Genomic DNA, 17,530 nt, shown 5'->3' on the forward strand with positions numbered 1-17,530 from the left:
ATTATTAAACATTATCAATGATTTTTTAATGTTGAACATCAATATATCAGAAGTTAGTTAATTCAATATTTTCATTGTGTGAATTTGAAAATATTGACTTAATATCTATCATCAATAAACAATACACAATAAAAATAACACAAATGGAACAGCTGTAATATTTTTTTAAAAAATCAAAACAAGTAGAAAAAAGAATATCTAGTTATTTCTTTGGAAAATTCTTAAGATTGAAAGTCTGCAACTTTATTTTTCGATCAAGTGATGGGGCAATTAAGGTCAAAAGCACATATGCAAGTTAGCAAATGAGGTCACTGCTCGAATAGAACAGGTATACAATTATTATCGATCCGGTGGTGTAGTAGTTTTACATTAATGTAGTGGCAGATCCGCGCAAGTACAATTTAGATTATTAACTGGTATATCTGGTTTGACAACTTTTTCATTTACTCACAATAGTAAATAATAAATTTCATTTCAAATTCTTTACATTTTCTCCATTATATTTTCTTTTAGCTTACTGGATTTCTTTCATAAAAAAGAAAAGAGGAATTACTAAGTCATACATGTAAAGTCAACAAAGTCTGCAATACTTTAATCTCCGGATTGTTTGAAAAGATAAATAAAAGCCTGATAAGAAAATAAAAATAGGCCAAGAAGAATTTCATCTCTTTCTCATATTCTTCATTCCGTTTTGGATGATTGAGTTTGACTTTGAAAGCGTGTTAGGTCGCATTGAAAGCGGGTCATTCGGACCATTCTGGTCCATCAAGTTTTCACAGTGGATAATAATGCTTCAATGTGCATCTATAACCATTATTTATTTCATTGTCTCCATCTTAAATAATTTTTCAATCATCAACTCTGAATATATGATCAGATTACCTATCATATTTTCCAATTTTTCAACAATGAAACTGTTCATAATATATGAAAGTATAATTATAGGTATAAATTTCACCCGGGTCAGCAACAATGAGCATTAAAAACTAAATAAAAAAGTTTATTAACACGTATTAATTTTAAAAATAATTAAACCATCTAGAAATGATGACATTGGTGATAAAACCTAAACATAAAATTAGTCTGAATGAGTAAAGATATCCTCAGGCTCATTAAAATTTATAACTCAACAATAATATGCCTTTCCATTTGTTTCACTACCTATAACGAAAATATTTATGCCAGTATATTATGTTAGAAAATATAAATACTGTTAAAAATGACGAAAAATAGATTTTTAACGTTGCGAAAAAATCAGTAGCCCATAAAGTAAAGTGCAAGATATACACTAGAATTATACCATCCGTGAAATTGCGAGGGAAAAAATGGCTAAGAGATGAAGACAGGAAGAATCTGAAGGACATTTCTTACATTTAAATAGATATATTATAGTAATTTATTAACCAATTTGAGAGCTCTTCTAAATTGAAACTAAAACATATTCAATGTTAAGACCAAAATAATCAAGTAAATTAAAAGATGATTAGAAGACATTAATACCATCAACAAATATTCACAAAGGCTTCATATAACTGCTTTGATAACATTCGTCTTTCAACTTCGCATGAATGAACATACAGGAGCCGTCACGGACGATCAAAGTCATTAATGTTCCTTACCACCTCAGTTGTTAAATATACACAATACCAGTACTCTAGCACGCTAGATAGCAAAGAATACACTTGAGCATATTTCAAGATATATATATACCAGTAATAATGCTAATTCTATAAAAAGACGCGTTGTCATCATCAGTTAGTCAGTCAGGAAGGGCATAGTATGATTGTGTTTATAGCCCACATGACAAGACAACGCAATCTAGTCAACAAACATTGTATGATTATTATATCCAGTCAATTGCTTCGCTCCATTGATCTCAATAGTATTTTATCATTTATTTTATCACTTTCAATTTATTTTGAATTTTTTTTTCACTTAATTGTCCTTGTTTTTTCTTGATTGTATCAGGAAATAAACAAATGATCCATGTTCTAATCGTGATATGAATTAGAAAGATAGAAATGTGGGAGTTGATATTAATTTTAAACAGGATTGAAATATGATGTTGGTTTTTTGAAAGATACAGAAAAGAGTTGTGAATAGTAAAAGAATCTGATAGCAGGTTTGATAAATCTCAAAGAGCTGAAGAATTCTTAAGTGAATGTGACCAAAGTTGTCATCCGACTGCTTTCTACTGGATAAATGTCTGTCTACATGACTTCTTTGCTCTTTTCCCAAAGTGGGAACAGACTAGACACTTGCAGTATACTTGTAGTAGGTTGGTAGGTTGTCACTTGGAGGCAATAGAAAATAAACCTCAGAGAAAAGCTGCTAAACTAAATAGCTCATAGCATTCACAAAGATACTTTTCCTTCTATAGATACATGAAATTGCATCAAGTATCTGTCAACACTATCCTTTATGAACAATTTAACGCCCCAACTTTCAAAGAAAATAACTTGATAATTATTTAATTTTATGGTTTTTTTACAATCATTACAGGTTGTTAACTTTAGTCCATTATTTTACGAGAAGTGCTTGGATAGATTATTATCTTCAGACTTTGAACTAATTCCTGACGAGATTTTAATAGTTTTTAATGGCAAGTGAAATTCCAAGATCATTTGATATAGATAATTTCCAACCCACATGAGGAAAATTGTGAGATAATCCTTGATGCTTGCACTGTTCGTTTTTATAAGCACTTTTTGTTGTGCTGGATAACGCTTAGTTTCCGTTGTGACTCGCGTGGGCAAGCTGCACCTAAGGTGTAGGTCGACCTCGCCAACACTATTTCCGTTATGTTTACTGACATCGAGAAATTGTAGAAAATCTATTTCTCTCATGAAAAAATATTAGATAATATTTTCTCTCATGAACTGGAAGACACATGTCATGAACGTTAATAACAATATTCAATAATACTGAAGAAATATTATTAAAGTACAGTACAAGAATTTATTATGATCAACATTAATTTTAGTACATGGCTTATTTAATTTTTTATTAATAATGAAAATGAGAAAATAATTAAAGAAACTATTTTGAATCATTATTGACCATAATTTGATATTATATCTGTTAATGCTCTGTGTTTCAACTAAAACTTTTAATTAAACTAATTAATTGTAATGGAGTTAAATTTAACTACTGTTAACACTTGTTACTCATTAAATAATGATAAATAACAATCAATTTCAGCTTGAAATATTTCATTTAACATTAAAGAATATTGTGCTTTTTGAATATTTAATTTTTTCATGTAATATTTCAATCTTTTAGTAACTTTTTATGATTTCAAATAATTCAATTATAAAATTTGACAAACATTTAATCGTAACTTTGAGAAACTCGTCAAAGTTATTTAATTAAAAATAGAAAATTGTATTTTTCTCATACACGGAGAGACTTTTTTTACTAACAGTAAGTGCAAAAAATAACAAGTGCACGTTTCAAGATTTAAAAGTACAAATGTGATTAAGCAGAAGTAAATTTTGAGTTTTCATAAGTAAGTTCAATTACTTACAAGATCTGCCGTAAAATAATGACTTATGAAAATTCATTGTTGAACAAAAATACTTGTATTTTGTAATTCAAACATACAGTTGCTATTTTTGTTCACGGTTAATAAAAGAATTCTCTCCGTGTACTAAAGAAATGTGGTATTCATGGTAAAAGTGTGCTCTTCTTCTGAGAGTTATGAATCGTATTAAATAAAAAATTAGTAGATTAATACGTACATTGTATAAAACGAGTAAAAATTAATGAAGCGAAGTTTTCATTAAAATTTCAAGCATTTCATTGTATAGAAAATGTTGCAAGACTGTTGAAGATTATAAAAGAAAAGTTGAATGAATACCAGTCAATTTATACGTAAACACCGTTGTTCATATTAAGTAAAGAATTAATTGAATAACGAATAATCTCAAAGCTCACGGTGAATGAAACTCGAACGTCGTATATCAAGACGGAACTTCCGTGTGGAATTAATTGCAAATCATCCACACATAAATACATATCCACAACCTTGAAAGATGAAAGAAAAGAAATATTGTAAAAGAGGGGAAACAAAATGATTGTAAAATTGTGAGGGTATACCCATTGGAAAAATAAGAGAAAAAATAAATTGCAGACATGATATAAAATTATGTAGTAAAAATGGCTGGATGATGATAATGATCACCTTCCATCAACGACAACAAGTTGCTTCTTGCCACCTTTATAATTATCCATCTCCAACAGACACAAACGTTTCTTGCAAGCCAGCACATTCCTTCGTCTCTCACGAACTGGTTGAGAGAGTAGTTTGAAAATATCGAGATTCTTGTTTTGCTTAAGGGACGTAGCACACGATGTCGAGGGAAATTTGAATTATTCAAGAAAATACAGTACTTAAGTGTAATTTTACGCCAAAATAAATATTCTCAACTCCTCATCGAACGTTTGAGATATATTTTTATAAAATTAAAGCTCGCTTACCAAAACAAGCTTGAGTATCCAAATCATTCGTTCACTTGGATCTCACATAAAGCATTATAATTGACGCCAATAAAAACCATGATTTTCTGTTCTCACTCAACGGCACATTGAAATAAAGTAACGCATATTTTATATTTTATGGACAAAAAAGCATTAAGAAAACTCATAACTCGTAGAATGGACGAACATCGTCGCAAGACTAGTTGCGGAAAGAGAAGCAAAGAGAATTGCTGCGGCTCGTGCCCGAGGAACTCGCACTGTTTCGTATGTGGATCGTCATGCACGCATCGATGACCGCGTTAACCGTTCACGTGGGGTTGTTACTCTCGTAGAAATGCATACTAGTACTTTTTTCATTGTTTAAGATGATTTTTAATATAATTTTTATATCCATTATCCAACACATCAGCATTCATGTCTACTCCTTATGTTCATCATTAATAGCTTGTGATACATTTCATTTCCTTCTTCATGTAGTCCATCAACTCTCGTGTTGATTAGTGTTCGTTGGCAACATTGTGAACTAATCGTAGTGACATCTTCACGGTGGTGAGTTTCTTTTTTGGTTAATGAGGAGTAAAAAAGACAATGATTGAGTGGTAAAATACAAAATAAGCCATCATCCTAGTTATACATTCACAGACAACTAATCACGCCGGTATAATTTGCATAATTCACTGAGGAAAAATCACTTCTTTGGCGTTCCGGTAATGAACACATTATGAGCCTGATGATACGTGCTAGAGGAACCTGAACGATACACAAACATTAGTGTTAAAATGTTTCTCGAAAAGTAGCACGAAAATTGCAATAAAAAATTAAGATGTTATGCTTGAAATATTTCGATAATTAAACTTGTTATTTTTTGATTGAACTCATTTGAGTTTATTGGTTTAAACGATGAATTTCAGTTGATTCCAATATGTCAGTCAATTTTCGACATAAATATAAGTATTAATCTTTAAAAATGAATTAGTGAATATTCACTTTTTGCAGTAATGAGTATAGCACTGATTCTGTAAATCGTATCATGCTTTCAGTCATTTTCACTAATTCATTTTTAGAGAGTGTATGGATATTGTTTAAGATAGTTAAATATATCTATACATAAAAAAATGTTTAATTAATTTTTATTCAAATTGTAGAGAGTTAAAAATTTTCACGAATCAATTTTCCATGACAGAATGTTTCAGAAAGTTTTGCTCAGCTTGGAAATTTGTGTTTATTTTTTAAATGCAAGTTAGTTTGTGCTATTTTTGCTCCATATTTGTAAACATTTTTTATTTTTTTCAATTATGCAAATAGCAGGTATTCCATTACAGTTTTTGATCACATTAAAACTCAGTTAAAATCATTGAAATACTTTGTTCTGTATGCTGCGAAGAAAATTTTTATTTACAGAAAGTAATTTTTATGTAATGTAAATAAAATTTATTGACGTCAATGTATTCGTCAATTTTCGATGTAATAAAGATAACTTTTAAAAAGTAAATAAATCTTTTTTTCTATTCACTTAGAAAATAAATAGAAAATATATGAATGATACTTGTACAAAATTGCTTTGAATAATTCAAACTTTTTTCTATTATTAATAATAATTATACATCTGTATACAAGTCTAATTATTTTAAACTGTTAATGCTGCTAAATAAATTCTCTTCATCGTTTTTTTTTTTTAATCAAGAATATTAATATATTATTTCCTTTTTTCTCTTCTTACTTAATACACTACCAAGAAATTTTCCGATGAATAAAAATGAACCATAATCCGTTATTTTTCATTCATGGCAAAGCATTAGAAAAATACATATTTAAATTAAATCCTACTTTTTACTGATAATCACCTTACATAACTGATTATTCCATTCAAGAACTTTTCCAAATGAAAATTTTTTCTCCAAGAACTGATCATAACAACCTTGTTTTTTCATATTTGTAATTTAGGGATCATCAGTAGCATGAAAAAAATTGATGAATGTAAATAGTCATCGTTGCTATCCGGAAACTTGCATCTAAGTAGATCTTAATCGTAAATTTTCGCTTACGGTTGTCTTCATCGCTGAGCACAGCAATCGTTTGACCGTCTGTGCGTCGCAGTGCTGCTAACTCCATTCTTAATTGCTAGGTTAACGACCGCGACTTAGTCTTACAGTAGCCAAATGCTTGTCTTAAGTGAAAGTGGACCATGCGGAAGAGCAAAAGAAAAGAGAACGCAGGACCTTAAAAGGTACTAAATCTTCAAAGAACAAATAAAACGTTAAGTTCCTTTCGTTACGCATCTAAACGCTTGAAAATTCATCGACCGGAAATTTAATTTACACAAATCACTGTTATAACTTTTTTTTAATTATCACAAAACTTATTTTTCATTTATTCATTTTTGTTTATAAATTTTCATCAATCGTCTGAACAATATCAATGATTAATTTTATTTCCATTAATTCATCAATACAATTCAACAGTCTCTTTTATGAACACTTTTTATATTAATAAATAAAACAACAAAAATTGATCAGATGAATATTAAAATTATGATGAAGAATATTTTATCAAAGATAATGGAAGAAGCTAAAATTACATGTGTCAATAAAACAAGATGAATGTTATCTATTGAAATAGATAGAATATGCAAGATTAAATTAAAATATGCAATAATAAATCTTAGGTCAATGACTCGAAGTAATAATAGTTTTTGCATAAAACTGGACCAGTTCATAACGTAGAGAAAAAATGAACGGCGGTATTTTCATCAAGAATGTACCGTATACTTTGCAGCAGGCATTATTCGTGCTCCATGGACGATTAATGATTTTTTTAAACACCCAACATCCGTTTACTCTAATTAACAATAACTAGAATGTAATTTTCATACCAAGTTATAGTAATTAAGATAGAAAAAAATCTAATCAAATATCGGAAACGAAGCTAGATCGTAGTAAAAATATAAATAAATTTAACTTGAATAAATAGCATTGCCGGAAGTAAAGGGATAAAAGAGGTAAAATTGTGATATGTATAATTGTAAGTATATAGTGAAGGAAGTGGACAACCTTTCTACTTTGGGTGTTGAAACGATGAGCCTCTATATTGCTATTTATACACCTGACAACATGAGACTACTCACGAGCTAGACCTATTCTCAAATAGATCTTCCAGCTTGTTCATAATTAATATCTGTACTGTGGGTGTAATTAAGTAAATTCTGTCAATTCATCTTTAAGTCATCAAATATGAAGAAATAATTTTTAAATTAAAAGATATTATTTTTTATAATTTAATAAATTATTAACGAAATCAAACCGGAAAAAATTAAAATTTCATTCAATTTTCAACAAGAATTTGGTCATCATTATTTTCATTAATTTTTTAATAACGATTCTCACAGATTAAATTTTGTGGTAAAGATATATACCATCAGAAAAAAACAAAAGATCTTTTTTTGATTCATCTTGAGTAACTTATTACGGTAAGAGGAAATTGAAGGTTAATAACAGCTAGTAACTCATACTTAATATTATTCGTTTGATTTTGATGACGAAACAAAAAAGTTTTCCCATAATTAGTTGAAATTTAATAAATATTTGAATTCTCACTATGAGATTAATATTGCATAATTAATTCTTTCAAAATGGAAAGATGAAATTAATCAGAACCAATTGTTAAATAATTTTTCACTTTCTATAAACTATAGGTTTTAAAAAATAAAAATAAATAAAAATTGTCACTTTTAAAATGAATTTAGTATTGTTGAAATTACCAAAGAATATTTTTAATGGCAAGAAGTGTTATCATACATCAGCATGAAATTTGTCATTTTCTACAGTGAATTTCATTTCTTACAAATTATATCCAGACATACTGTAATTATGTTTATAGTTAGTTTCAAACTGTCTTCAATTCCGACTTAATGTTTTGGATTGTCTTGACAGAAAACCTTATTCAAATGCAATATTTGTACCTATCATCAATCTCATAAAAAAATAAAGATTCAAAGCAAAAGATCTTATTATAAATTAATAATAACAGTCACGTATTCATTACAAGAGAATACCAAATCAATCCCAAAACACCTCCTTTTTAATAACAAAAAAAACTAAAGAAAAAGGAGTTCAAAGTCAAACCATATCTATTCACCTACATGTCTAATCTCCATTCTTTTTCTACTTGATTGGATTACTCCAACAAGCTTTTTGGAGTATTTTTTTTTTAAGGGAAAATGTTCTTATCATTCAATAGCATGGTAGGTATTCCCTTCAAAATCATAAGCTTGTAAAATCTTATTAGATCATTTTCTAAAGAAGTAGACCGTTGTGTCTCAAATTTTATTCCAACATCTTTAAAGTTATTAAAAAATCTTATAAAAAACATCTTGGAACATAATAGTTCAATTAGTAGTGTCAACGAAGTATTCATTAGTGGGTTAGAATGGAAGACACCTAATTACCTGAAAACACATTTAAGAAGGTGCGGTCACGCAATTGAATGTCTAGAAAATGACTAGCAGGTATACTGTAACTAATGTGAATTAATAATCCTTCATTGATGCATAATACTAAAGAAATGTATTTCATAAATTAAAGGTGCATAAGAGTATGTAGAACATTGCTATAAACATCATGATCAAAGGCAGTAAGTATCTAGAAGATTGAATGTACAGAGAACAGATAAACTTTACAAATAAAACATATAGGGGAGCAGAGTGTAAGCACATGAGAAAGAGATGAAGATAATATGACGCCTACACAAGCACCCACGCGTCTCGTCTTCGTCTCCTCTTTTATACATACTCGAACGATAAGATAAAAAAGAAAAGTGAGAGTAAGAGAAGAGAAAATTAATCGATTCTCATAGATTATAATTTGAAAAGTTGTTATACCATTGTATAAAAATTTTATAGAATCTTTCATAAATTCTCACGTTTCAATGGAAAATCATTTTCTGAATGATTACAATCTGGAAGAATCGACTGGAAGTACCATGGAAATGAGCACAAGGTGAAATTACTTTTGATTTACAAACGCCTTTGCAAGGTGAAATAAAAATTCATAGTATTCTAATTGTCATTGAATTTGTGAATTTTTCTATAAAAACAACTCATTATCGATTAAAAAAAACTCATCAATATTTATTAAGATTTTATTTATGTTTAATTTATTTTAATTCTATAAATTTGTTAACAAGTGGTGTGGTTTCTATAATTTTTAATTAGTTTCTATTTATTAGAAAATCTAAAATACTGATTATACAATACAATTAATTCTCAATTAACGTCTAATATATTTTTAAAGAGGACATCATAAAAATGTAAACAAGTTTTGTAATAGCATTTAAAATATTTATCTTTATTAATAATAAAATCTAGCACTGAGAATAACGAAGATGTCGAGTTAATTACTTATTAATGTTCAAGGTGCTAGAAAGATTTCAGCACGCGAGGAAGTGACTCAAACAGAGCGACAGAAATGAAAGAAGAAAAGAAATGTTATTACTCATCTGAAGAGTATTAAAATACCCTCATGAAAAATAATCTAAAGACTAAAGAAACTTCTAAGAAAGACTAAAATATAAATCAAAAATTTTTTAAAATAATCATCTTTTTGCTTAAAATTATTTTCAAATATAGAAATTGATTGAAAAATAAAATGATTGAAGTATTGTGAAAGATAAGAGAAATTTTCTTAATGATGTGAATTAATTATTGTCGCTTATTACTTACATTAAATATGGGAAAGATAATCGAGATATAGAAATCGAACGTGTTTTTATGAACATGTAGGTGGACGTCATTCCTAACCCACACGATTTCGACAACTTTAATAGTGAATTTTTTAAATCTAAAAACCGATTGGTATTTACCAATTAATTGTGCAAGTTGTGAATTGATGTGAAAAAGTCATTCTAAGTATTTAGAATTTTATCAGATACGTATCAACTTTAATTATAAATCGATATTTACTGCAGTAAATAAGGAAGTAGTGATTTAATTGATTAAATTGCTCATCACTAATTAGAAAATTATTTTTAATGAGAAATATTCTATACATTCATTCATATATTGAAAAAAATTCTTTGAAAACATTCATTATTTTCTATATTAATATTAAAAAAAAAATATTATCAATGATTTTTAAACATTTTGTTATCTTTCACAAATGCTTCATTCATTAATGAAAATTTATTCGATATTGAAATATTTTAAGATTGATTGAATTCAATTGTTGATAGTAAAACCTGATGACATATAATCCATCAACGAAACTAATACTTCAAAATATCTGTTTTTATAATGAAACCATTAATAGATATTTTAAAGACAACATGAAAGAATGAATATTTTTTCAAGATTTAAAATAAGAAACAATGATATAAAACATAAGATACATTCAAGCAACGTAATATTGACAATTACGTTTCTCCTTGGGCGAGTATTTATCTGCCGGAAGTTAAGGCTCACCCAAACCCAGTAAAGAATGGCCCTGTGAAGACTCACCCACGCTTCGTTTCTCCATTTATTCTAGACTTAATTTCGTAACGAAAGAAAAGTATAATTCAATAAATAAAATTATGTGAATAATGATTTGATTATTATTATTATTTCACTTAATTTTATTAAAATTTTTCCAGCTTGACCTATTCTTAAAAAGGAGATTGCCTGTTAACCAAAGCTCATTTTTAATTCCAGAAATTGTACAGTAATTTTATTTCTACGAATGTGCATCGAATTGCATCGTTTCCAGTTTCAGAACAATGTTCTCACGTATTTTACTTTAAATAATTAAATACTTGAACATTATGGACACTCTTGATGTGAATCGTATGCCTTTTTAAACTCTAAGATCACTATAATAGCTTTTGTGTGCTGATTAATAAATTTTCTTTGTATCAACGTGATTGTAATTTTACTCTAAACGTTGCAAATTTCTCTAGATGGAATTCTAGATTAGCCACAAATAACAGCACTATCTAAAATTCTTTGTGGATAAAGTTTCAATGGTCTAGGCATCTTACTTTATGATAAAAAAAGTTACACTAATCAAAATTCAGTATCAAAAGAATCAGTAAAGATGGTGGATTTACTCATGATGAATTAATTAGTTGCAAAAAATATTCAAATGAGTTTGATAGATTTTTAAGACAACTTTACCTCTCTAATAATGATTAATTGGACTATTCTAATCCAAACAGATGACGAAAGAATGAATAATACCCGAAGCTAATTCTCAGGGAGATTAAACGAGTCCAGCAACTCTTCTAATAAGGTATCAAGTATCTCTTGCTCACAAGTTTTATATTTTTGCACGTGACCGATCTACAATGACAATCCCACCTTGACATTCCCATTCTTGGTCACTACACAATGACTTGAGTAGAAATTTAGTCTTTGAAATAGAATATAAAAGAAAGAAATTTATAGGAATTTCATCAAATAAGAAACAAACAAAAACTTTAAAAAATACTAAAAACGTAAGATGAAAGAAAAGAAACCAAGGAAGTAGTAAACTCTTTCACGGTTTAAGTTTCAAAAGATCTTTCAATTATTCACCTTTTTCTGTTACAATGCTTGTAGATGATCCACAAGCTTCAGCCTTACATTGGAGCAGAAAATAATCAAAGAAGGAAGCAAACTTTTTTTAAGTGAATAAATAAAACTAAAGAAAAATATGTAGGCTGGAAATTTATGGCAGATTAATCAAGTGCACTCACATAAATGGTTGTGACGGAAGCATTCCTGAATAAATCCCTGACATCGTCAATGTCTGGTTCGCATGACGCCGTTGGCGTCGTCCTCAAAGCAAGCATAACTTCACTTGCCATTTAAATAAAATTTTTAATCCTCATATGAATGATTAATAAATCCTGTTTGCCTCTAAAATGATTTTGCTTGCCTTTTATCACAATGATTTACATCACAACACTCTTCCCACATGTTTACCAATTTTGATATTTTTTTTTTAAAGGAAATTAAATTCACCACCAAGTCCACCAACTGATTTTAGTAGAAAAGATCCAATAAATTATTAAATGAAATTACTATTTGGTATTAATAACCAGTAGCACTGATAAGAACTCAAAAATACATCATTGGACTTGATTTAAAAGACAGAACTTAATGAAAGGTGAGGAAGAACTGAACATACTGCCAATACAATAGTGGCTCCTGCTTAGGAAACGACTTACGGGAGAAAAAGTGATGGAGGAGACATAAGAAAGGAGGGAGACGATGCTCTAGAGAACGTGCCAGTTGAGGCTTGATACCCAAGCAAACAACAGTGTGCTGAATCAGCTGATAAATTGGACTCCGTATGCTAACCCATAAATTTTTGTGTCACGTGAACGTCGAATTAATTTTCACTATATTAAATTTTTACAAACGCCAATAAAAGTAGAATTGAAAAAAGAAAAAAACAATAAACATGACATTTCTCACTGAAGTATTTATCTTGTGGCTTACAGTGTACGATTTTACGATAAAAAAAATTGAATAAGTTGATACGTGAGTATGAATCATTCAGTCGACGATCAATGAAAGCGTAAATTATGTGGAATAGCATGGCAAGAAGCCAGATGAATCATTCTTTCAAACATGTACTCCAACCTGAGTTTGTAATGATTAAAATATTGAACTGCAATCGATGTTACCCTTTTTAGGTAAAGGAAGAGAAATGTGAGAAAAAAATGATGAAGAATTTGTAATACTATTTTTAAAGCTAATTCATCAATGAATCACATCATTAAATTATTTTGATGAGGTTAAAAAATATTTTTCCTCGTTATAAGAATAAACTACCAATACTCAGACATGAATCAACAGCTAAAGTAGTATTATAAAAACAAATTCATGATAAAATAGTTTTTTTTTTGCAAATATTGAACCTTATCTTTTTATAGCTACTTTAGAGTTTACTTTTTAGATTAATTTAAGCATTAAAATCAAATATAAAACTTAACACTTACTAATAAGAAATTAAATTCTAAAACTTTTAAGAGTCATTAATGGTAATGTTAGATTTTCATATTAATATAATGTAATTTTAAAATGTTTATAATTAGCAGTAATTTATCAAATTATTTCATTATAACTAGTATGATCTGAACTTCTAAGTCATCAATATGAAATTGTTTTATTTCAAATAAACTTTTATATATTTATTTATCTAATAAAGACTTAATAGCAACCAATAAATTTTTAGTTAAATGACTATTTTTCAAATCTACCAAATCTTTTGGTTGATACATATGGAATAATTGAACACAGTGTTTAACCTAAAATCAATTAAAACTTTGTCGATTTAAGACATCAATACTTTAATGAAATTAATTAATTATTGATAGATTAATTCATTATTTAATTGACAATTTTGTCAATGAGTCTGTCTACAATTTATTTCTCACTGAACCTCCTTTAACTTTAAAATTACTCTGCAGTCTAAATGATTTTTATTGTGCTGTAAGTATGAGTAAAAAAGTAACAAGAACACGTGATTATAAATTAGTTTTTCTTTGTCGAATCTATTGTTTGAATGAACTATGAACGCTTGTATTGATTGTCGATATTTTCTATTGTTACAATATTTCAACTATAAGCTATGAATAAAATTTAGATTTATTGAAAATGGCACAGTAAAACTATATATAAAATTTTTAATCACATCATTTTTCAATAAAAATTGAACAAAAGATCTATGTTATTAATTGGAAATAAAATGAAAAATATTATACATATATGTTCGCCATCCTGCTTTTGTAAAATACTACCTACTCATTTTTACTGTCATCTATCTACATTTAATTTCGACAGAGGACTGGCAATGAATTACAATTCAACACGAAAACAGGAATTGAACTCTTCAACTAACACACAAACCACTATTGAATGACTAAAAAAATTTAATTAATTATTCTAGTCAAATTAACAAATCATAAATTACTGAAAACACTTCTTTGTCATGGATTTCTTTAATGAGCAAATGCTTCTACTAGCAAGACCCTTATTTCCTCCTTTTTACAATTTCTTTCTTCTTTTCATTCAGCTTTTATATACTTATTAGTGTTCTCCTCGAGGATTATGTTGATTTCAACTGGACAGGAGCCAAATACCCTTCTTCATAACGAGGTCATGACAACTATCGATTGCTCATTGCGACACCTCAAAAGAGGATTTATAAAAAATTGAATGAGTATTTGAGAATTATAAAAGTCTACTAACATACTTTTTTACTCAAATCAAATCATTGATGATAAATTTAATGCACTAGATGATTTGAAAAATATTAAAAGAAAAATTGCTGATCAAATTGAGAAGCAGATTTTAATCTTATGAACAAAAACAAGAATAAAGAAAAAAGTAGCATCTACAAAAAATGAAATAAAAAACTTCTCCCAGTATTTATACTGACTTGAAAATACTATAAATAAATGAAATGATTGAAAATCAATTTGTGTTGACACAGAATTATAGAATGAGCATTACACAAAATTTTATAAACAGGATTACAAATGTCTGGGATTTACGAAAGCGTGATAACGTTATTAAACAAAGTCATTAATCAAAAAATTGCGTATTGCTTACTCGAATGAAGATAATATGATCAAATATTGAATTACAGGTACATTACATGTCCTGTGTTAATACAAGCGTGTAAATATATCCAAGAATGGCAATGACACAATGGTAGCATGTAGATAATTTCATCACACCCATCAATGGATACATGTGTATGCACGAAGTCGCAAGCTAAATAAATAACCTTGCTAGCAGGAAGTCTACACCATATACGTTAGTGAAGACTCGTTGAGGCTCACGATTACGTTTCAACAGCATGAATATGATTTTTATGCATGTGTACGAGCAATTCCACTCACGATCTTTCACTCCCGGACGACGAGTCTGTTGTTGAAGAAGCTAAAGCTTACCCTTGAACCTTTAGTCACAAGCACTAGATTAAAATGAATAAAAAATAATATTTAAGTTACCTGTTTAGCATCATAAGCCTCAGAAAAGTGTTCAGAATCACCAGCATGTGACTGCTGGTCGCCTGGACCCTTACGTCGATCATCTCCCATGTTAAAGTCCATCGATTCGAAAACATGGACAGCCAAGTCGGCCAGAGGCTCGCCGTTTTTAATCTTACACTTAGGATCCTGATGACTGCTTTCCTCTGCGGCTTCCTCACCCGGTTCCGGTGTTCTAACCGACGACCTTGGCTTGGCGAACAAGCGCGAGATCGTACTCCACATTCAACGTGGGTCACAGCATCAGAAACTTGTTGGCGTCTATCCTGTACTACTGGTCCTTGATCTAGTCATCGCACGACAACTTAAACTTCACTATAATCAATTTCTTTTCAACTTTCTTCAGCTGCTCTCGGCAAAAAGAACCAGTATGAAATTCTGAAAAAAAAAAATAATATCATTTCTATTCAAATTATGTGAAGTTTACTCAAGACTTTCATTAATTTTGTTCAGTTTAATAGCGATTTACACATGACTTAGCTATTTTTAGAACACAATTAAGTTATTTTATGAGCATTTAGTAGTATTAGTTTGGGCTATATAATTTATGATTTTATGGAATCTATATCTAAAAGTCAATTCTAAGAAATTGGTTTATTGCACAGGTTTGTTTGCATTGAAAATCTCTATTGCTTTTATTGGAGAGTGATAATTTAATTCATATATCATCACATAAATATCTATAATTCTAGAAACTAATTTTTCGATAATAAGTAGAAATTTGAAATAGTTTTAAATTATAGCTATTCATGAAATTTGACTAGGTTAACTAGTAACTTTTGATGAATTTCTCGTCAGAATTAAATGAACTTTACTAACAATGGAACTAAGAGGCATTCATTTTGAAGTGATAAAATATTCAATACTATTAAATATGAGAAAACAATCGTTTTAAAATGAACAAATTCAAATTTACTTTTAAGTTAGAACATTCGTTACACAGAATTACATAGAATGAATTCGAGAATGACCTTGAAAAGTAAATTGACAAGTAACTACTATTATAACAACAATGAGCTAGAGTAAAATACACGATATCAAAACTTTCAATCATCATGATGCAACTTTAGATATCCTTAAGAATGTATGAATATGTTCTCGAATGAAAGAATGATGAGTAAATATGATCATGAAATTCACATTAAATCTCACATGTTTTTGACATTTTATAACATTGCACTTAGCAAATACTTTACTCATCTCTAAAGTACAGTTGCTAACACATTCATTGCTATTTTTATCAACAAGTTTAGCAAGTAATACGGATGAGACTCATGCAATGTGCACGTCTATCGATTTTGCGCCCAAACGAAAGTGGCACGATTCTCTTCTATTCGCGATGCTGAGAGAAATCAAGTAGGAGAGGTCCATCCTCGTGGCCTCTATACCTTCTCATATCATTATAGAGACCAGAAATCTTTGAGAACCATTAGTGAGTTTCCTAAACAGCTTCAAGAATTGTATGAAAATTTAATGTTAATTAAAAAAAGAAGCAAGAGACTGTAAATGGGCGTACCTGTCTCGACAGCTCTATTCACTCTATCCTTAATGAACTTGTTTAAGAAAAAATAGTATTTTCATAGACACACTCGAAGATTAATGCTAAAAACAAACATGAAATGATTCAAAGCATCCTACAATTGACAGCCACAGCAATTAAACACTCTTTGGAGAAACAGCACACTTTGATAATAATGAATTCATACATTCAAACACTATTATTGTCACCACACTAAACAAGATTGTTGAGAAATTGTGTTATTATTCATGTAGGATTGTTTTTCTATTTTAATAGCACATTATCACGATACATACATGAAATTTAGGTCTATTGTCAACGCGAAAAACTAGGAGTCTTGCAAAAACTCCATATCCACGGCACATTCGCCGACCATCGTGGAGAAAAACGATCTTGTCGATGGCGAGATACTAATCGACGACAAAGGATCGATTTATCGAAAATAATGTTAAAAAACTCGTGACTCACTTCGCGACGTCGTCAAGCTGGATTAGGTTTCCCTCTATGCAATCAGTGGGG

The 17,530-nt window shown here is 29.2% G+C and overlaps 1 protein-coding gene across 13 annotated transcripts in view; it reads right to left on the reverse strand.

Annotated features, from left to right (window-relative positions):
• Patronin (calmodulin-regulated spectrin-associated protein patronin) overlaps positions 1-17,417 on the reverse strand; it is a 37,043-nt gene extending 19,626 nt beyond the window's left edge. For 9 of the 13 annotated variants that reach the window (XM_035088638.1, XM_035088642.1, XM_035088643.1 and 6 more), the window contains exons 1-2: positions 17,009-17,411; positions 15,454-15,870 (exon numbers count right to left, since the gene is read on the reverse strand). In XM_035088638.1, coding sequence (XP_034944529.1) covers positions 15,454-15,717 — 264 coding nt within the window. In that variant the 5' untranslated portion in view covers positions 15,718-15,870; positions 17,009-17,411. Of the gene's footprint in view, positions 1-12,183; positions 12,591-15,453; positions 15,871-16,644; positions 16,941-17,008 lie in introns of those variants that run through there. The other 4 variants (XM_035088641.1, XM_035088640.1, XM_035088632.1 and 1 more) reach the window with 3 other exon arrangements.
• Positions 17,418-17,530: the final 113 nt, after the last annotated feature.

Source organism: Chelonus insularis, unplaced genomic scaffold (assembly GCF_013357705.1).
Source record: "Chelonus insularis isolate UGA/USDA-ARS -01 unplaced genomic scaffold, ASM1335770v1 contig_563_pilon, whole genome shotgun sequence".
Classification (NCBI taxonomy): Eukaryota; Metazoa; Arthropoda; class Insecta; order Hymenoptera; family Braconidae; genus Chelonus; species Chelonus insularis.